Genomic DNA, 21,337 nt, shown 5'->3' on the forward strand with positions numbered 1-21,337 from the left:
AGTTTTGATCTCTTTATTATTTCCAGAAAATTTTAAAATTTTAACTTCACAGGAAGAAATTTTAAAATTTTTTCTTCCAGAATCAGAAAAAATGTTTGCAAATTTTATACCAAATTTTCTATTTACACCTGTAAGTTGGACACTTTTCTAGTTAGAAATTCTAAATTTTCAGAATTTACGAGTTTTGATCTCTTTATTATTTCCAGAAAATTTTAAAATTGTAACTTCACAGGAAGAAATTTAAATTTTTTTTCTTGCAAAATCAGAGAAAATGTTGCAATTTTTATACCAAATTTTCTATTTACACCTGTAAGTTGGACACTTTTCTAGTTAGAAATTCTAAATTTTCAGAATTTACGAGTTTTGATCTCTTTATTATTTCCAGAAAATTTTAAAATTTTAACTCCACAGGAAGAAATTTTAAAATTTTTTCTTCCAGAATCAGAAAAAATGTTGCAATTTTTATACCAAATTTTCTATTTACACCTGTAAGTTGGACACTTTTCTAGTTAGTAATTCTAAATTTACATGATTTACGAGTTTTGATCTCTTTATTATTTCCAGAAAATTTTAAAATTGTAACTTCACAGGAAGAAATTTAAATTTTTTTTCTTGCAGAATCAGAGAAAATGTTGCAATTTTTATACCAAATTTTCTATTTACACCTGTAAGTTGGACACTTTTCTAGTTAGAAATTCTAAATTTTCAGAATTTACGAGTTTTGATCTCTTTATTATTTCCAGAAAATTTTAAAATTTTAACTCCACAGGAAGAAATTTTAAAATTTTTTCTTCTAGAATCAGAAAAATGTTGCAATTTTTATACCAAATTTTCTATTTACACCTGTAAGTTGGACACTTTTCTACTTAGAGATTCTAAATTTTCGGGATTTCTGAGTTTTGATCTCTTTATTATTCCCAGAAGATTGCAACATTACAAAGAAGTTGATGGATCTGAAGGTTATGAAGCGTCTGAACCAGCTGAAGGATCTGAAGAAGCTAAAGGATCTCATGGATCTGAAAGATTTGATTTAACTGAAGAAACTAGTTTATCTTAAGTATTTGAACTGTGTGTAGAACACGAAGGATTTCATGGATCTGAATTATATAAATTATCTGAATAAAAAGAATTTGGAAAATCTGTACCACCAAGAGAACAGAGAAAACTGTAGAAGAACGAAGGAAAATTAAATAAACAACATTTCGAGAATCCAAAAATTGTAAAATTTAACTCAAATTTAACTCTTGAATTTTTTACAGTTATGAATTAAAACGCTTGTGTAACCTGACGTGGGAACAAAATTTCCTATTCAATATCGTTAGCAAGAGAACGAAGTTTTTTCATATCGTAAAAATTTCGATTTTTTAGGACGTATTTAAACCGGTGACAACAAAACCGCTTGGAAACTGGACAAAGTTGTTAACATCGAAACCAGCAATTGCTACAAATTTTTTATTGGTCGGTGTCAGACACCGTTTCATTTTGTAATTTACATCTTCTCCGTAATACTCGTATTTTTTGTAAATTCCACATTGGCGCGTCACGGAAAAAATCTAAATGATAGTTAACAGGCGTTTGTTGGTTTTAGTGTCGACTTGACAGGCTTTCGTTGCACTGTAGGAAGTGAGATAACTTCGATAATGTTGTTTATTATGCGCGACGAACTATGAAATGCTTTTACAACAGTACGTTGACATTTTTCAGCAACATTAAAAGGTTTTAATGAAACACGTTGAAAACCGAGTAAAAATACGATCGAAGCACTGCTTTAATACTTCAGGAAATCATCGCCAGCGTGTGACAAGTTCTAAGCGACATATTATAGACCTGGTACTCTTAAAATGCACATTTTAAATGAAGAAGCGTGAAGCAGTCGCTGCCGTACTGGAAAAGCCACTTCGACCTGTTAATAATATTAAATTAAAATCGCATTTACACGGTGCACGCCCTCAAAAAAATACAATTTGAGCAGTGGCGGGACGATTGGGGTTCCTGCGTCTCGTGGCGTCTTAAAGCTTTATCTTTCTTTTATAGCGTGGTAAAATTTCACGGTCATTGGCTGCGTATTATACTGATTACGACGCTGGTTGCACTTGATTGCTTCCAGCTCTCGCTTAAATTGTTTATTCTCGATCGAGCGCATTGAGACATTTTAGCTACTCTTCACAAATCCTTAAATTTCGACATCCTGCCCCGCCGCTGCCTCCCAGACTAACCTACTAATCATCTCGTCGGTAGACCGAAATGCACGCCACAAAAGCCTAGCTTCTATAATCTCCTCAAATTACTGGTTTGGTTTTATTTGTTTTGATTTTTGAAGCTGTGATTACAGACTACCGTTGAACTACTTTATTTCGTGGACCACCTGTGCTTCAAAATTCGTTTTGGTTTCCTCACAATTCTCGATATAACAAAATCGCTTTGACGCTCGACCGAGGCAAATAAACTTGACGAGTGTGGAAAACCATAAATTATTTATCGTCGCGATGTCGCAAAAAATCGCCACTAATTAACAGAGGCCGATTGATTGAACGGCGACCAAAACTTGCGCAAGAAGTGCAATGTTAACACCTCAGCTCGTAAATCGCGGGATATTTACGTTCTTCCTTGTTAATTATTGTTAAACTGTCTGATATAATTACAGTGGAAAGTGTTTTTCATGTAAATTAATTGATCAAGGTATGTCACTGCTAATTAAAACTAAATTGCTGTCATATTGAAATTGTGTGAAAAATTGGAAAATATGGCAATTACTCTAGTTGCGTTGGCATTTTGCTTGTTTAGTCGGTCTTGTTTACGCAATTTTATGATTAATCGCTTCATTATTGCGAGGAAAAGCTCACATTTCAATATTATTGATTTGTCCAGTTGACTGTGTTGACAGTTTCCTGAGGACTATTAAAAGGAGTCTCCGATTGATGCGTTCTTTTAATGGAAAAGTGAAGAATCCGTACGTGTATTGTTGGAATTTTAATTATTATTCCTTGTAAAAAAACACGACATTGGGAAAATAGAAAATACTAATTAACCACAATACAAGGCTTTGGTAACATTGCCGGTAATTGCATTGTGTTAGACGTGTTTAGCATAGAAAGGCTCTTTTTGCTAATTTTGTAATAATGGAAATATTATTAATATGTAAAACGACTTTCAACAATCAACTAGTGAAATCTGAACCCGGAATCGTCGGAATGCTGCTTTGACGAAGATGATAAAGTCATTATTTTTGTCGATTCCGTTTTCATATGTCTTGATCATTAGAAGCAGTGGACAATTAATGGCATCGTTGGATTTTATGGCCAAAAAAATCTAATTTCATCAGATGATCGGAATATGCATCCAAGCATTCCGACTAGTTGAAAAAACTGTGCTAATATATGCAGCGGAATCTCTAATTTTAATTCGGTTTTTTTGTTGAGATGCGTTCTTTGACGCCTTTTTTTAAATTGTCGTAGGAAAATACGTACTCGTAAATACTGAAAATTTCAACTCTTCAAAAATTGTCTAACTTCCATGACTAAATAAAAAAAATTGTATAAAAGTGGTTAATTACTTTATTTTTAAAATTTCATCCTGTGCAATTACAATTTTACAATTTAGTGTGTTTAAATAAGAGATGGAAGTATTACTTATTCCGAAAACTGTGACTGTTTAATTTGAAAACTGTCCAATTTACAGAACTAAATAAAAAACTTTGTGAAAAAAATGTTACTTTCTCCCTTATTCTGATTTTTCTTTTTTTTTTCATGTGCAGGTATAGTTTAGTTATTTTGTGTGTCTAATATACAGTATGTCCCCGGATTGAGTTCACAAGAGAAAATAAAACGTTATTTTTCATTTTACAAAAAAATGACAAAGGAAAAATATTTTTTGCTTAATTTAAAATAAATAAATCTTTAATCAAAACTCAAGGTCGTAGAAAAAGTATAGTACGTAATGTGTTTATGTTGTTTTGCAATTCTTTGAATTTCTTTCTGTCGTTGTTATGGTGATATTGAGTTTTGAAAATTTTGGAACTCAAAATTTAATAACCGAAACTTTAATCGCTTCTCACTCAGTTATTAATGGATCTACAGTTAAACGTCGCACGTTTTTGGATTCCATGTAAAATGAGTAATAATACTTTGAGTTTTCTGCGTAATTAACCGAAAATCAACCGAATTTTTAAGCCTCAGAATTCTGGTTTTCTGGCGACTACCCGATATTTCAAACGCTTCTAATTCAGTTATTTGTTGACGTACAGAAAAAATGAGGGCAGTTTTGGAATCTGCGTGAAATTCTGCGTAAAATGAGTACCTACCAACAGAAATTCTGCGTAAATAAGCGAAATATTGATCGAATTTTCAAGCTTGAAAATTTTGGCTCCCAAAAATTTCAAACTCTTTTAATTCAGTTATTTGTGGACGGACGGGAAGAGGGCAGTTTTAGATTCAGCGTGAATTTTTTTGGAAAATGAGCCTCTGCAACAAATAATAAGTGCAAAAGAATAAAAAATAATCTTCAACGCCGTGACTAAAGAGGCATTTTAGTTAGCCGCGCTGTTTTAGTCACCGCCTGGAGTTTAATTTTTTATAATCTTTGGTATTCTTCCGGTTCTTTCAATTGTTTAAGCTTCTATGATCCTTTGAATTCTTCACCTTTGAATTCTTTGCACTTTTGATTCTTTTGGTTGTATAAGTTTTTGGCATTTTTTGGTAATTTTTTCAATTTTTTGAATTTTTTGATATAATTACATATGTAGAAGTCAAAACTAGTGAATCTTGAAAATTTCGAAGCTTTAATCCGAAAATTGTCTAATTTACAGGACTAAACAGAAAGTTTGGTACAAAAATCTTTTTCATCCTGGAAGAATTTTTTTTTTATTTATTGCTGTGCAGTTTTTTGCAATTTTCTGAGGATAATAAACAAATCGAAACAAGTAAATTCTGAAAATTCAGAATCTAAGACTTAAAAAGTGTCCAATTTACAGGACTAAATAGAAACCACCGTACAAAAATTGTCACATTTTCTCTGATCCTGGAAAAAATTCTTCCTGAGAAGTTTCAATTTTGCGATTTTCTGGGGATAATAAATAGATCAAAACCCGCAAACTCTAAGAATTTAAAATCTTTGAGTCAAAAAGTGTCCAACTTACAGAACTAAATAAAAAGTTCGGAACAAAATTGCTACTTTCTCTTTCGATCTTTCTTAATTTCCTCATGTGAAGTTAAAATTTCACATTTTTTTGTAAATAATGAAGAGATCAAAACCCGTAAATCCTAAAAATCATTAAAATCCACAAAATTTCTCTAAATTTTAACATTTACGAATGAGATAATTTAAGGAATTTCCAGATTCTAATAATTTCGAAATTAAACTGGAAAAAGGAATGATCAAAGGGCTTGAGAACTTGAAAACCCGAGGACCTTAGAAATCAGAGCCTGAAACCTCGAAATATGACCACCTGAAGCTGGGAATCTGAAACTGCTCCTCCAAACTGTTTCTTAATAATAATAAAGAATTTCCATGTATTCTAGCAACAATTTTCATTGTTTTTTTACGACACACGAAGTTTTTATTTAAGAATCTCCGTGTGATTTTCACAGACCTGGAGGAAAATAATTAATTGTGCAATTATTGGTTGAGGAAACGTCGTCACAACATGTCAGGAATTTGTTTGTTCTGTTTGTAGCTTCTAGATTAAAATCTTGAAACAAGTTAACAAGTTAATACCGCGATAACGGGAAATATACTTGTCATCAAAAGTCCACAGCCTCTCACCTGTATACCGAGTGATTTAAAAAAAAAATTACTCAAAAAATACCAATTTACTTAATAGAGCGGCAATTAATGGAGCAATCAAAACTGAGATTGCTATAAAATATCGAAACCTTAAATTTTATGTTCTGAATAAATTGCTAGTCAAGAAAGGCGCCAGCGACTCGATTACCATTGCAGACAGGCTCGGTGTGGTACTGTCTGTTTCTTAAACGGAATATTTAAAGAGAATTCAATCCTCGTCACGGTCTGTTCTCACAAATTGATTTGAAATAAGTTTATTCTTCGATTGCGGCAGTAAAAAATATTTCCGATCAAATTCTGACCCGGAATCGGTGAGCTGAGAGACAAAAACTGGGGCAATTTGTCCGTTTAATTACCCGAGAAAAACCCTCTGTGGGAAATAAAACAATTTGTTCAAATAAAAATCAATCAACAAGTCCATAAAACACCTTTTCCACAAATCACCGAGCGTGTCAGAAATTTCTATGAAGGTGCGCTACCGAGCTAAGTGTTCATGAATCAGTGGTTAAACGATGGCGGCGGAGAAGAGGAGGAGCTTTACGTGTTTCCGGCGAGACGTTACGTGCTCGCCGGCTCTATCAACCAAGTTCCCACCATTTGTCGGAAAACAATAAAAATCCGCCACGCTTCATTAGCCCAGTTTAAGCAAACCAGTTCACTAACTCAATTCTTCCAGATACCATGATGTGGCTGGAAGACGCGAAAAGACAAGTGTTGGACGACTCGGACGACAGCGCCAGCAGCGACGAAGAAGTGCCCATCTGGGTGCGAGGCGAGCAACGCTGGGTCTCTGGCGTCACCGCCGACACCACCTGCAACGACGTCATCCAGGTGCTGCTGCAGGACGAGGAAACGCGGGTAAGATGCCTTCAACATCGCAACATCCCCATGTCTTAATTTGATTCCTCAGGGGCGGCACGTGGGCTCCCCCGACTTGTACCACATCACCGAGCGGTGGCGCGGCGTGGAGCAGCCCCTGGACCACCAATCCGCCATCCTGGACATCTGGAACGCCTGGGGAACCGCTCAACCTGAAGTAAGCCCCACTTAAACGCGTCAAATCAATCTTACATTGTTCGCAGGTGAAGATCTCGCTCAGGAGGATCAAGTACGACAGACCACCGAGCCGAAGAACGCGTTGTCGATCGGACGCCAGCACATGGTCGGATCGCAGCGCCTGGAAGACTATCCATCCGAAGAGACTGCATGCTTTACAAAATGAAAAGCAGCCGTCAAGCACGGAAGAATTACTTAAACTAGTTTTAGCGCAAGGCGAAGTGATTAGGCGACAACTGAAGAAACTGAGGTGAGAACCTAATTGATGAACCCAAGCGGAAAATTGCATTTCCTTTCCTTCATGAGTCGTGTGTTTTGCAGACACAGCGAGCACCAAATCGGGTATTTGGAAGACAAGACGCACAAAGCCCGAGTGCGGAAACACGGGAGTAATTACCTCCTGGAAACGTACTTGAAGGGGCTCTCTGAAGCTGTGGACCCCGAAAGCCAGGCGAATCTCTGCGCCGACAAGAACAGCGACAGTGGAGTTATGACCGAGGGGGACAGCGAGCAGTCCAATAAACCTTCGAGATCCACAGAGGTACTTCTAAATCCTCTCATTCTTCGTGTTAACTGTGTTTTTCTAGACCTCTTTCGAGCGATTTTCGCCGTCCTCCGAGGAGTTCAGTAAAGACCTCAAAGACGACGACACGAGTTCTACAGTCAGCGAAGCGACTATGAGAGAACAACTAGAGCTATTCGAGTCAATTTCCAAACTCAACAAACGTCTTCTCCGAGAAGAAGAAAGTTTAGTCAGGTTAGACGCCAATCTTCGGAAGTACGACAAGCACAAAAGCAGCACGGAAGATCTAGCGAAAGCGTTGACGAACCTGAGGACGGAAATGACGAAGAGCGCGTGCGAGATGCAGCACAACGAGGTGGTGCTCGAAGAGACGATGGAGATGCTCATGAACAGGCGGCACCACCTGGAGAATTTACACAAAGATTTAGCTAATGAGGACCAAGAGTATGAGATGTTGCAGGCGTTGATGTGCAGCACGAAGAGGCAGAGGCACAGCGCCGAAAATAGTTGTAATTCTTATTATTCGCATACCAAAGAGTTGTTAGATACCTTAGTGTAGAAATTCGACATGTTCTAAGTACTAATTAATTTAATACCAAATATTTTGTACCTAATAGTTTTATCGACAATTTCACGTGTTTATGTTGGAAAATTGTTAGTCATTTGATCGTAAATATATGTTTTTTATGAGGGGTTGTTTTCACCACCAAAGAAGTTGAGGCTGCGACAAGCAATAACGCGGGGTTTTACTGGTTGCCTATACTAATGACCCAATATTTGACTAAGAATCGAGTCAGATCCCTTCAATAGATCAATCAAATTCAAGTATCGAAGTCAATAATTCGATATTCAGCCCCAATTCTCTTATCTAATCTAATTTAAACAGTTAATTTGTGTCGTCTGCTCAGTGTGACGAAGCAGCAAGCATGGACCCCCCAGGTGACTCCTGCAGCAAAAGTACCCTAAAAATCCCCCTTGCCTGTTCTTAACTTTCTTCTTTTAGATCCGAAGTCCGAGGATTCAAAACCCGAAGGAGCTGAGAAGAAATGTGGCTGCGGTAAGAATAAAACCAACGCGCCTTGTTGTAAGAAAGAAGGTGGAGCGAGTGACAATGCTGGATCGTGCTGTAAAAAAAGCAGCGCGAATGAATAAAATTCCCCAATGATTTATTTGTGTACTTTTATTGACATTCTCCTGACTCTCATAAATAAGTTATGCAACGCAATAAACAAGATTGTTTACAACGTGTTAAATCTGACTACTTTCTGCAGATGTGTGAAGCAACTCTTATCATTATCACACGTCCTTAGAAAACTGGTGAATCAATTTTGCTACAGAAACGCCACCATCGTTTCTAAAACAAGTCAAATTACGATGGAGAACTAAGTAGTTGGTATGAGAATTTACTCTTTCTTTTTCTTTTTCTTCTTTTTCTTCTCGGGTTCGGGCTTCACTTCTTCTTCCTCTTTTTCTGGCTCTGGTTCGGGTTCTTCCGGTTTTTCTTCCTCTTTTTCTTCTTCCTCTTCTTCTTCCTCCTCTTCCTCCTCCTCTTCTTCTTCTTCTTCTTCTTCTTCCTCCTCCTCCTCGCTGCTACTCTCTTTCTCCTCCCCACACTCTTTCCCGCTCTTGCAACATTCACATTTCCCCGCCTGGCAACACTCGCAGGACTTCTCTTCAGATTCCTCCTCCTTTTTCTTAGCACAGAAAGGACACTCCGGAGTTACAGGTTTACATGGCGTGCAGTGAGAACAGTTCGGTGGCATACAGAAAGCAGGGAAGAAGACAGGATAAAAACCGTACGGGTGACACGCTTGGCTTTTCATCCAACAGCATTTCGATGATGCAGAAGAAGCGTCGCTTTCTGCAACACTTCCTTTTTTCTCACTAACTGACAAACGTCCCGCTTCTAGAAAAATAAAGTCAAAACGAAACTAAAACAAGAGAGGATTTTACCTGCAGCAATGTCATCTTCAGAGGCACTCATTTTGTCTTCACCGCAAGTTTTTGGGCGGTTTTATATAAACAAATGGCGTTGTGACGTGAGTTAATTTGCTAGTCTTATCTTAAAGAAAATATTCCAGAAGGTTTGAGAGTAATAAATGTGTGATGAATGAAACTTAAATTTCGAAATTAATTTGGGGTTTCAATTTAATGCCGCAATAAAACATTTTTTGTCACCTGGAATTAACTTAATTAGATTCGTCCGTTCTAACTAATTTTAAATTGGATAATATAAGAATGATGGCACAAAAAGGGGGATTGAAGACCAACCGCAGTTCATCATTTAGCAATTCTTGAAAAAACTGCTCATCACCGTTAGCTTCAAACTGATTATGTGTTGCCGTGTTTGTTGCCTACGCATATTTTTTCTTACTTTTCTTACACGCATTACATCGATTGGTATGTCTCTCACCGTTACTATTTCTATACAACGAAAATAAATAAAAGAGGAAAATATGTGAACATTTAATAAATTAAAAGTAAAATGTTTCCTCAACATTCATAATAGTTATAAAAATTTGCCACTGCGAATGTTTAGCGATCAGTTTTATTTATTTGGCAATAAAACTCAATTTATTTGCTTCATGACAAACAAGTTGTTATCACTTAATAATGCTCGTCTCGCTTACGTGAATGAAATCATCAAAACAAAAATATAAAGTTGCACACGGTACTCTCATTTAGCACACGAGCGTTTGTGAATGACACGACTCGTTAACTAATTTTATTAGCAATCGAGACACAAAAACGCGGAATAGAGAAAAAAATTAAAAAGAGATTTCCTATACGCAATTTCCGAATCTGCAGAATCATCAATCAAATAAAAAAAATCTAAAAAATAATAGAATTTTGTGTTTTTGTGTACTTATAAGCAGTGATACTACTTCAACACGGTTTATTCACATTTCCGTCTAAAGTTCAGTAATGGGGGTCATTAACGCACGATTTTTGCTCGCAAATCGTTCATTAAAAAACCACAGTAATAAACGATTTTTTATGGGTTTCTGCACTTTCAACTTCTATTAAATGCCAGAAAATACATTTTCCTTTTTCTTATTTTTCTCAAAATACGTTCGTCGGCAAAGTTTTGTAACTAACTCGTTGGTAAATATATGTATAAATTTCCTTTTCACTTCTGAGTTATTTACGATGAAAAACTGTAAACTATGTGTTTTTCCCTTTTCAATAACACTAACATTGCGCGACAAATTCAAATTAATTTTGAGTACCTTTTTTGAAAGTTGGTGTTTTGTGATCTAAAAAGAAGTGCCAAACAATATCTTCACCTCAAAAACTTCACTTCAAAAAAATATAAAAAATGGCTGGTTTTTTTAAGGTTTATTTAAATTATTGACGTAATTATGGTCATAAAGATTCAAAATATAACAGAAAAAACAGAAATTAAAAAAAAAGATGGAAATCTATCCAAATCATAATTGGTTTGGACCGCCTATTTTTAATGCGAATTTTTACACTCACAAAAATTCGTGCTTTTTACACTAATTTTGAATAAATCGTACTTGAGCTGTGTAATGATTTTTATTTTGAAAACAAAAAGGTTTAATACTTGCAATATACACTCATAACCTAGTTAATGTAAAAATTAAATTTAAAAATTGGTATTAATGACATTAATTAATTAATATAGACAACCCAAAATACGCTTTTTTATCTACTTGTAGAAGAGAAATTTAATTTCACAGTTCAAGGCGGTCTTAAATATCAGAGAAACTTCTTCGAAGCATCTTCAAAAATAGATGTAAAACTTTGAAATTCTTAAGTGTGAATGTAAAAAAGTGCAAACATTCGAAACATAAAAAAAGTGAAAAAAGAAACGCTTGCGTCCGGGGGCCCAATTTCTGAAAGGCGCCTTAAAATTACATATTTTCCGCTGACACAAATATTTGAGATTTATAGTTTCATTTGTAGATTTTCCTGCTCGTTTTCTCGAAAGTAAAGAAAGTAATAAGGTATAAATCGAAAAAAATGTATCTATAGAAAATTTAGAAAATCTACGGAAAGTTTAGAAAATTTAAACAAAATCGTGGTGATGTCTTCAAAATCTGAGACAAATGCAAGAATTCTCAGAATAAAAAAATTAAAAGCGATAGAGGCAAAACAGTAAATCGAGTTAAATTTTGCCTAAATTTTATCTCATTTGAATGATTGATTTTAAAGACACGAAGGAATAAAAAATATGTAATAAACTCGGAAGATTTTAGAAAGAATAGAGATGAAATGTAAAGATCATAAGTACAAAAAATCGAAAAAGCATTAAAAAAAATTTAAGTGTACAGGGAAAATGTAAAGAGAAAAAAAAATATAAACAAATTTTTAGAGAAAATGTTTATATTTTAATAAAATAAATCTATTGAAACTGGAGAATCTTTATGTAGAGAAAATCGAATCAAAGAAAGAAACAAACTAAATGCTCAAACAAGTAAATCTAAATAATAAATTGAAGTGGTAAAAATAAACGAGAGAATATTTAAAGAATCTAAAGAAAGTGGAGAAAGAATCGAAATATAATCTAGAAAAAATATATTTATAAATGAAATCAAAGAATTTGAAGATAATTAAAATAGGAATCTAAAGAAGTATTTAAGGAATATGTAAAAAAAAGCTCAAAAAGAATTTAAAGAAGCTTTCGAAATAATAAAGAGAGAATCTAAAGAAGGTTCAATCATTTAGCAAACTTCAAAAATTGTGGTATTCCAAATAATTCTGGAAAAAAGTGTACAAAGAACCTAAAGCACCCGAAGAATATAAAAAATCTAAACAAACGAAAAATTTAAGTCGTTAAGTTGTGGATTCCTTTTTGAATTTTTTTGTCGGAGATATATAAATTGTAATCACTTTTAAATTTGGTAATTGAAAATAAAATTATAAATTCTGAAATAATAATTTTTTTGTTGTCCTTTTTATAAAATCGAAATTGCATATTAGCCCAAAATAGACTTAGCAACTCAACAACTTAAGCCGGCGATTTCATAAAAAAGAATCCAAGTTTTTGCAAAATGCAGAATTCAATTTTTTTATAAATTCTAACAATCTATTCGTAAGTATTTTTTTTAATAACAATCAAGCAAAAATGTTAAACTGGGTAAGAGATTCAAAGAATCCAAAGAAAAGACTGAGAAACCCAAGGAAGTTTGAAAGTTACCACGAATCTACTGACACACTTACATATCTTTGCATATTTTCCAATAATTTCAAATACATATGGTCATATTTCCACTTTATGCGCATTTTCCGCTCTTCCAACATACTCAATCGATGATTGAAATCTACCTGGAAAATACCAAACAACCCATTTTTTATTCCTCATGAAAAAAATTCGCAGACCGTCTTACATTAGTCACAGGAAATGAGTCGTTGAGCATTTTAATGAAACTCCTGAATTTAACAATTAGCGATTAACAATTCGGATTACTTAATTGGAGGCACCGGATCTAACAAGTCGTCACATTAATTTTAAAATTCGAAGAAAAGATTATTTAGAGTTTGCATTTTTATTAGATATCCATATTATAAATAATTATTGTGATAAGATAAATCCATAGATTTTTGTAGACCTTGCACGCGACACGAAACTCCACCATCTGCACTCGGTGCCGTGGGCTGCTTATAAAAATGAATCTAGGCAACACATTATCCATTCTTTCCTCTACTTCCTAGTGACAAGAAAGCGCTTTATCTAACCCACACGCGTTATTCACCGCTTTCACAATGTCAAGCCAAACGTGCTGCAAAAGTAGTAAAAACCCCCTAAAAATTCCCTTAATAATAACATTTTTCTCAGGTTCCTCCGAAGGCTCGACCGAAACCTTCACCAAAATGTGCACCCTTCAGACGCCAGAGGGCCAATTCGACTGCGAGTGCATCTGCAAATGCGAGCGCACGTCCTCCGCCAACTGCACCTGCGACTGCAAATGCACCCCGGAAACCGCCCGGAAGACTGCTGAAGGAAAATACCAATGCGAATGTACTTGCAAATGTTGAAATTTTTGCCAAATAAATTCGCGTTGATTCCAATCATTGAATACGTTGCCCTCCGGAAACGCCAAAGAAAACGGAAACGTCGATACAATGAAATAGTATCTGTAGATACCATCGTTTGTATTTAGCTCCTCAGGAATATTAATTGCAAATGTCGTTGAAGTTAGCTTGGGATTGGCTTTTTGGTTGCGCCGTAACATAGGCAACACAACGAGCACTCGGCTTTTTTTACAGTAGACCAGACAAATTCTGGAATTTCGTGGGTATTTTCATGATTTCGCTACTTTTCTTTCAAATTTATGGCAATTTGACTTTGGAATAATAACCTCCCATTGTAACAATCAATACTTTGGTGTAAAATATACAGAAAAGGGATAATCAAAGGGGGTTGTGCTGCCGCCTTTTTCATCACCGTTATCGTAAAAATCCAGCATCTACCCCGGTCGCAGTGATCCCAAAAAATAGAGAAAAATTCACTGATAAATCCCCCATATCAAGTTTGTCTCCACCAGCCGTCAGAGGGTTGTAATCTCGCCCCATTTATATTCACCCTCTAAAAATGTGAAAAGTCGAAAATGTACCCCAACGGCATTAGACCCAAAAAATAGAGAAAAATTCACTGATAAATCTCCCATATCAAGATTGTCTCCACCAGCCGTCAGAGGGTTGTAATCTCGCCCCATTTATATTCACCCTCTAAAAATGTGAAAAGTCGAAAATGTACCCCAATGGCATTAGACCCAAAAAATAGAGAAAAATTCACTGATAAATCTCCCATATCAAGTTTGTCTCCACCAGCCGTCAGAGGGTTGTAATCTCGCCCCATTTTAATTCACCCTCTAAAAATGTGAAAAGTCGAAAATGTACCCCAATGGCATTAGACCCAAAAAATAGAGAAAAATTCACTGATAAATCTCCCATATCAAGTTTGTCTCCACCAGCCGTCAGAGGGTTGTAATCTCGCCCCGTTTAAATTCACCCTGTAAAAATGTAAAAAATCGAAAATGTACCCCAACGGCATTAGACCCAAAAAATAGAGAAAAATTCACTGATAAATCTCCCATATCAAGTTTGTCTCCACCAGCCGTCAGAGGGTTGTAATCTCGCCCCATTTTAATTCACCCTCTAAAAATGTGAAAAGTCGAAAATGTACCCCAATAGCATTAGACCCAAAAAATAGAGAAAAATTCACTGATAAATCTCCCATATCAAGTTTGTCTCCACCAGCCGTCAGAGGGTTGTAATCTCGCCCCGTTTAAATTCACCCTGTAAAAATGTAAAAAATCGAAAATGTACCCCAACGGCATTAGACCCAAAAAATAGAGAAAAATTCACTGATAAATCTCCCATATCAAGTTTGTCTCCACCAGCCGTCAGAGGGTTGTAATCTCGCCCCATTTTAATTCACCCTCTAAAAATGTGAAAAGTCGAAAATGTACCCCAATAGCATTAGACCCAAAAAATAGAGAAAAATTCACTGATAAATCTCCCATATCAAGTTTGTCTCCACCAGCCGTCAGAGGGTTGTAATCTCGCCCCATTTATATTCACCCTCTAAAAATGTGAAAAGTCGAAAATGTACCCCAACGGCATTAGACCCAAAAAATAGAGAAAAATTCACTGATAAATCTCCCATATCAAGTTTGTCCCCACCAGCCGTCTGAGGGTTGTAATCTCGCCCCATTTATATTCACCCTCTAAAAATGTGAAAAGTCGAAAATGTACCCCAACGGCATTAGACCCAAAAAATAGAGAAAAATTCACTGATAAATCTCCCATATCAAGTTTGTCTCCACCAGCCGTCAGAGGGTTGTAATCTCGCCCCATTTATATTCACCCTCTAAAAATGTGAAAAGTCGAAAATGTACCCCAACGGCATTAGACCCAAAAAATAGAGAAAAATTCACTGATAAATCTCCCATATCAAGTTTGTCCCCACCAGCCGTCTGAGGGTTGTAATCTCGCCCCATTTATATTCACCCTCTAAAAATGTCAAAAGTCGAAAATGTACCCCAATGGCATTAGACCCAAAAAATAGAGAAAAATTCACTGATAAATCCCCCATATCAAGTTTGTCTCCACCAGCCGTCAGAGGGTTGTAATCTCGCCCCATTTATATTCACCCTCTAAAAATGTGAAAAGTCGAAAATGTACCCCAATGGCATTAGACTCAAAAAATAGAGAAAAATTCACTGATAAATCTCCCATATCAAGTTTGTCCCCACCAGCCGTCAGAGGGTTGTAATCTCGCCCCATTTATATTCACCCTCTAAAAATGTGAAAAGTCGAAAATGTACCCCAATGGCATTAGACCCAAAAAATAGAGAAAAATTCACTGATAAATCTCCCATATCAAGTTTGTCTCCACCAGCCGTCAGAGGGTTGTAATCTCGCCCCATTTATATTCACCCTCTAAAAATGTGAAAAGTCGAAAATGTACCCCAATGGCATTAGACCCAAAAAATAGAGAAAAATTCACTGATAAATCTCCCATATCAAGTTTGTCCCCACCAGCCGTCAGAGGGTTGTAATCTCGCCCCATTTATATTCACCCTCTAAAAATGTGAAAAGTCGAAAATGTACCCCAATGGCATTAGACCCAAAAAATAGAGAAAAATTCACTGATAAATCTCCCATATCAAGTTTGTCTCCACCAGCCGTCAGAGGGTTGTAATCTCGCCCCATTTATATTCACCCTCTAAAAATGTGAAAAGTCGAAAATGTACCCCAACGGCATTAGACCCAAAAAATAGAGAAAAATTCACTGATAAATCTCCCATATCAAGATTGTCTCCACCAGCCGTCAGAGGGTTGTAATCTCGCCCCATTTATATTCACCCTCTAAAAATGTGAAAAGTCGAAAATGTACCCCAACGGCATTAGACCCAAAAAATAGAGAAAAATTCACTGATAAATCTCCCATATCAAGTTTGTCTCCACCAGCCGTCAGAGGGTTGTAATCTCGCCCCATTTATATTCACCCTCTAAAAATGTGAAAAGTCGAAAATGTACCCCAACGGCATTAGACCCAAAAAATAGAGAAAAATTCACTGATAAATCTCCCATATCAAGTTTGTCTCCACCAGCCGTCAGAGGGTTGTAATCTCGCCCCATTTATATTCACCCTCTAAAAATGTGAAAAGTCGAAAATGTACCCCAACGGCATTAGACCCAAAAAATAGAGAAAAATTCACTGATAAATCTCCCATATCAAGTTTGTCTCCACCAGCCGTCAGAGGGTTGTAATCTGGCCCCATTTATATTCACCCTCTAAAAATGTGAAAAGTCGAAAATGTACCCCAACGGCATTAGACCCAAAAAATAGAGAAAAATTCACTGATAAATCTCCCATATCAAGATTGTCTCCACCAGCCGTCAGAGGGTTGTAATCTCGCCCCATTTATATTCACCCTCTAAAAATGTGAAAAGTCGAAAATGTACCCCAACGGCATTAGACCCAAAAAATAGAGAAAAATTCACTGATAAATCTCCCATATCAAGTTTGTCTCCACCAGCCGTCAGAGGGTTGTAATCTGGCCCCATTTATATTCACCCTCTAAAAATGTGAAAAGTCGAAAATGTACCCCAACGGCATTAGACCCAAAAAATAGAGAAAAATTTACTGATAAATCTCCCATATCAAGTTTGTCTCCACCAGCCGTCAGAGGGTTGTAATCTCGCCCCATTTATATTCACCCTCTAAAAATGTGAAAAGTCGAAAATGTACCCCAACGGCATTAGACCCAAAAAATAGAGAAAAATTCACTGATAAATCTCCCATATCAAGTTTGTCTCCACCAGCCGTCAGAGGGTTGTAATCTGGCCCCATTTATATTCACCCTCTAAAAATGTGAAAAGTCGAAAATGTACCCCAACGGCATTAGACCCAAAAAATAGAGAAAAATTCACTGATAAATCTCCCATATCAAGATTGTCTCCACCAGCCGTCAGAGGGTTGTAATCTCGCCCCATTTATATTCACCCTCTAAAAATGTGAAAAGTCGAAAATGTACCCCAACGGCATTAGACCCAAAAAATAGAGAAAAATTCACTGATAAATCTCCCATATCAAGTTTGTCTCCACCAGCCGTCAGAGGGTTGTAATCTCGCCCCATTTATATTCACCCTCTAAAAATGTGAAAAGTCGAAAATGTACCCCAACAGCATTAGACCCAAAAAATAGAGAAAAATTCACTGATAAATCTCCCATATCAAGTTTGTCTCCACCAGCCGTCAGAGGGTTGTAATCTCGCCCCATTTTAATTCACCCTCTAAAAATGTGAAAAGTCGAAAATGTACCCTAATGGCATTAGACCCAAAAAATAGAGAAAAATTCACTGATAAATCTCCCATATCAAGTTTGTCTCCACCAGCCGTCAGAGGGTTGTAATCTCGCCCCATTTTAATTCACCCTCTAAAAATGTGAAAAGTCGAAAATGTACCCCAATGGCATTAGACCCAAAAAATAGAGAAAAATTCACTGATAAATCTCCCATATCAAGTTTGTCTCCACCAGCCGTCAGAGGGTTGTAATCTCGCCCCGTTTAAATTCACCCTGTAAAAATGTAAAAAATCGAAAATGTACCCCAACGGCATTAGACCCAAAAAATAGAGAAAAATTCACTGATAAATCTCCCATATCAAGTTTGTCTCCACCAGCCGTCAGAGGGTTGTAATCTCGCCCCATTTTAATTCACCCTCTAAAAATGTGAAAAGTCGAAAATGTACCCCAATAGCATTAGACCCAAAAAATAGAGAAAAATTCACTGATAAATCTCCCATATCAAGTTTGTCTCCACCAGCCGTCAGAGGGTTGTAATCTCGCCCCGTTTAAATTCACCCTGTAAAAATGTAAAAAATCGAAAATGTACCCCAACGGCATTAGACCCAAAAAATAGAGAAAAATTCACTGATAAATCTCCCATATCAAGTTTGTCTCCACCAGCCGTCAGAGGGTTGTAATCTCGCCCCATTTTAATTCACCCTCTAAAAATGTGAAAAGTCGAAAATGTACCCCAATAGCATTAGACCCAAAAAATAGAGAAAAATTCACTGATAAATCTCCCATATCAAGTTTGTCTCCACCAGCCGTCAGAGGGTTGTAATCTCGCCCCATTTATATTCACCCTCTAAAAATGTGAAAAGTCGAAAATGTACCCCAACGGCATTAGACCCAAAAAATAGAGAAAAATTCACTGATAAATCTCCCATATCAAGTTTGTCCCCACCAGCCGTCTGAGGGTTGTAATCTCGCCCCATTTATATTCACCCTCTAAAAATGTGAAAAGTCGAAAATGTACCCCAACGGCATTAGACCCAAAAAATAGAGAAAAATTCACTGATAAATCTCCCATATCAAGTTTGTCTCCACCAGCCGTCAGAGGGTTGTAATCTCGCCCCATTTATATTCACCCTCTAAAAATGTGAAAAGTCGAAAATGTACCCCAACGGCATTAGACCCAAAAAATAGAGAAAAATTCACTGATAAATCTCCCATATCAAGTTTGTCCCCACCAGCCGTCTGAGGGTTGTAATCTCGCCCCATTTATATTCACCCTCTAAAAATGTCAAAAGTCGAAAATGTACCCCAATGGCATTAGACCCAAAAAATAGAGAAAAATTCACTGATAAATCCCCCATATCAAGTTTGTCTCCACCAGCCGTCAGAGGGTTGTAATCTCGCCCCATTTATATTCACCCTCTAAAAATGTGAAAAGTCGAAAATGTACCCCAATGGCATTAGACTCAAAAAATAGAGAAAAATTCACTGATAAATCTCCCATATCAAGTTTGTCCCCACCAGCCGTCAGAGGGTTGTAATCTCGCCCCATTTATATTCACCCTCTAAAAATGTGAAAAGTCGAAAATGTACCCCAATGGCATTAGACCCAAAAAATAGAGAAAAATTCACTGATAAATCTCCCATATCAAGTTTGTCTCCACCAGCCGTCAGAGGGTTGTAATCTCGCCCCATTTATATTCACCCTCTAAAAATGTGAAAAGTCGAAAATGTACCCCAATGGCATTAGACCCAAAAAATAGAGAAAAATTCACTGATAAATCTCCCATATCAAGTTTGTCCCCACCAGCCGTCAGAGGGTTGTAATCTCGCCCCATTTATATTCACCCTCTAAAAATGTGAAAAGTCGAAAATGTACCCCAATGGCATTAGACCCAAAAAATAGAGAAAAATTCACTGATAAATCTCCCATATCAAGTTTGTCTCCACCAGCCGTCAGAGGGTTGTAATCTCGCCCCATTTATATTCACCCTCTAAAAATGTGAAAAGTCGAAAATGTACCCCAACGGCATTAGACCCAAAAAATAGAGAAAAATTCACTGATAAATCTCCCATATCAAGATTGTCTCCACCAGCCGTCAGAGGGTTGTAATCTCGCCCCATTTATATTCACCCTCTAAAAATGTGAAAAGTCGAAAATGTACCCCAACGGCATTAGACCCAAAAAATAGAGAAAAATTCACTGATAAATCTCCCATATCAAGTTTGTCTCCACCAGCCGTCAGAGGGTTGTAATCTCGCCCCATTTATATTCACCCTCTAAAAATGTGAAAAGTCGAAAATGTACCCCAATGGCATTAGACCCAAAAAATAGAGAAAAATTCACTGATAAATCCCCCATATCAAGTTTGTCTCCACCAGCCGTCAGAGGGTTGTAATCTCGCCCCATTTATATTCACCCTCTAAAAATGTAAAAAGTCGAAAATGTACCCCAACGGCATTAGACCCAAAAAATAGAGAAAAATTCACTGATAAATCCCCCATATCAAGTTTGTCTCCACCAGCCGTCAGAGGGTTGTAATCTCGCCCCATTTATATTCACCCTCTAAAAATGTGAAAAGTCGAAAATGTACCCCAATGGCATTAGACCCAAAAAATAGAGAAAAATTCACTGATAAATCTCCCATATCAAGTTTGCCTCCATCAATTGTCAGAGGGTTGTAATCTCGCCCTGTGGGTTTAAACAATTTTTTCGCTTTTGTTAGGCGGTGAGACCAGCAGTAGTTGTTGCTAAGGTCTTTTGTGCATACACTAGGTTACATTGGGAAATTTTAAAACATAATAAAGAAAAATAACTTTAAACATAATAAAGAAGTTTACATTATGTACTAACAACATGACGGACTAGACAACCAGCAATACGTGAAATGCATTTTCGTATCTGCCCTCATTCTATTGGCTACTTCTATTTCTTAGTGTTCGTCGATTGGTTATCCTGCAGCGAATGCAGCTTGCTCAAGTTAACCTTGAATAACACGAAAGACAATAAAGTCAAATCTACAATTACATAAAATTATGACAATTGCCTCTATCTGCACCTGTGTACAAAATCCTGGATAAAAGTACGAATTTTATGCTGCCAATATTTTAGAGGATGAAAATCAAATGTGAAATGATCTTTTTTAAGAACTTTAATAATAGGGAATTATAAAATTTCAGCCGCTGCACATACATCTCTACCGAACATATACAAAATGGCGGACCGGCTTCTTTTAACATTTAACATTCTTTGCTTTGTCAACGACCTGCAACTGAAGTTTATAACATGTCACATTAATTAGTGTAGAAACTCACCCAAATTTCCAAAATTACACATCGATATCTCGGTTGAGACGTACTTATTTCCTAATAGATGGTTAAAGATTAATAAACAGGTTCAGCTGATTTCCACACCACCATAGAGGTACAGCTTTTTAGGCGCGTTTTTTTTTACGTGCTTTCCCCAGTAGGCCTAATGCACAAATAAATAAGCAGACATTATAAAAATGTTTTGTCGCCGTGACCACGCATTAATTACGTAGCTAGCCTCGAAGCTTGGATACAACATCATAATGTCTGCTCATTTATGAGATGGCCGAATCTGAAATAAGAATTTAAATTAAAATTGAAAACATTTAAAAATCGACTTACGGTGTTACAGGCTGCACACCACAATGTGTAGATTGGTAGAACGAAAT

The 21,337-nt window shown here is 36.4% G+C and overlaps 3 protein-coding genes across 4 annotated transcripts in view; 2 read left to right on the top strand and 1 right to left on the bottom strand.

Annotated features, from left to right (window-relative positions):
* Positions 1-8,529, top strand: part of LOC148166399 (ras association domain-containing protein 9-like) — a 43,585-nt gene extending 35,056 nt beyond the window's left edge. For both annotated transcript variants that reach the window (XM_088049082.1, XM_088049083.1), the window contains 6 exons: positions 6,458-6,639; positions 6,692-6,817; positions 6,864-7,087; positions 7,159-7,378; positions 7,425-8,317; positions 8,364-8,529. In XM_088049082.1, the coding sequence (XP_087905208.1) occupies positions 6,463-6,639; positions 6,692-6,817; positions 6,864-7,087; positions 7,159-7,378; positions 7,425-7,919 (1,242 nt within the window). In that variant the 5' untranslated portion in view covers positions 6,458-6,462 and the 3' untranslated portion in view covers positions 7,920-8,317; positions 8,364-8,529. The remainder of the gene's footprint in view (positions 1-6,457; positions 6,640-6,691; positions 6,818-6,863; positions 7,088-7,158; positions 7,379-7,424; positions 8,318-8,363) is intronic.
* A 9-nt stretch (positions 8,530-8,538) lies between these two features.
* LOC148166400 (uncharacterized) lies at positions 8,539-9,793 on the bottom strand. The gene is made up of 3 exons (XM_088049084.1): positions 9,314-9,793; positions 8,768-9,266; positions 8,539-8,714 (listed from the first exon to the last, which is right to left on the bottom strand). The coding sequence occupies exons 1-3, from the start codon at positions 9,342-9,344 to the stop codon at positions 8,657-8,659; spliced, it is 588 nt and encodes a 195-aa protein (XP_087905210.1). The 5' UTR covers positions 9,345-9,793; the 3' UTR covers positions 8,539-8,656.
* A 3,213-nt stretch (positions 9,794-13,006) lies between these two features.
* LOC148166401 (uncharacterized) lies at positions 13,007-13,396 on the top strand. Its single transcript, XM_088049266.1, has 2 exons — positions 13,007-13,115; positions 13,164-13,396. Exons 1-2 carry the CDS (start codon positions 13,091-13,093, stop codon positions 13,361-13,363), a joined length of 225 nt encoding a protein of 74 aa, XP_087905392.1. The 5' UTR covers positions 13,007-13,090; the 3' UTR covers positions 13,364-13,396.
* The last annotated feature ends 7,941 nt before the right edge of the window (positions 13,397-21,337 follow it).

Source organism: Gnatocerus cornutus, unplaced genomic scaffold (assembly GCF_029298725.1).
Source record: "Gnatocerus cornutus isolate USDA-ARS CGAHR unplaced genomic scaffold, icGnaCorn1.1 ctg00000023.1, whole genome shotgun sequence".
NCBI classification, from domain to species: domain Eukaryota; kingdom Metazoa; phylum Arthropoda; class Insecta; order Coleoptera; family Tenebrionidae; genus Gnatocerus; species Gnatocerus cornutus.

Bases quoted from the DNA above. Each gene is read 5' to 3' on its own strand.
- LOC148166400 (XM_088049084.1), bottom strand. From the start codon at position 9,344: ATGAGTGCCTCTGAAGATGACATTGCTGCAG. The intron at 9,267-9,313 runs GTAAAATCCTCT...TTATTTTTCTAG, and splicing joins TGAAGATGACATTGCTGCAG to AAGCGGGACGTTTGTCAGTT. The intron at 8,715-8,767 runs GTAAATTCTCAT...GACTTGTTTTAG, and splicing joins AAGAAAAAGAAAAAGAAAGA to AAACGATGGTGGCGTTTCTG.
- LOC148166401 (XM_088049266.1), top strand. From the start codon at position 13,091: ATGTCAAGCCAAACGTGCTGCAAAA. The intron at 13,116-13,163 runs GTAGTAAAAACC...CATTTTTCTCAG, and splicing joins AAGCCAAACGTGCTGCAAAA to GTTCCTCCGAAGGCTCGACC.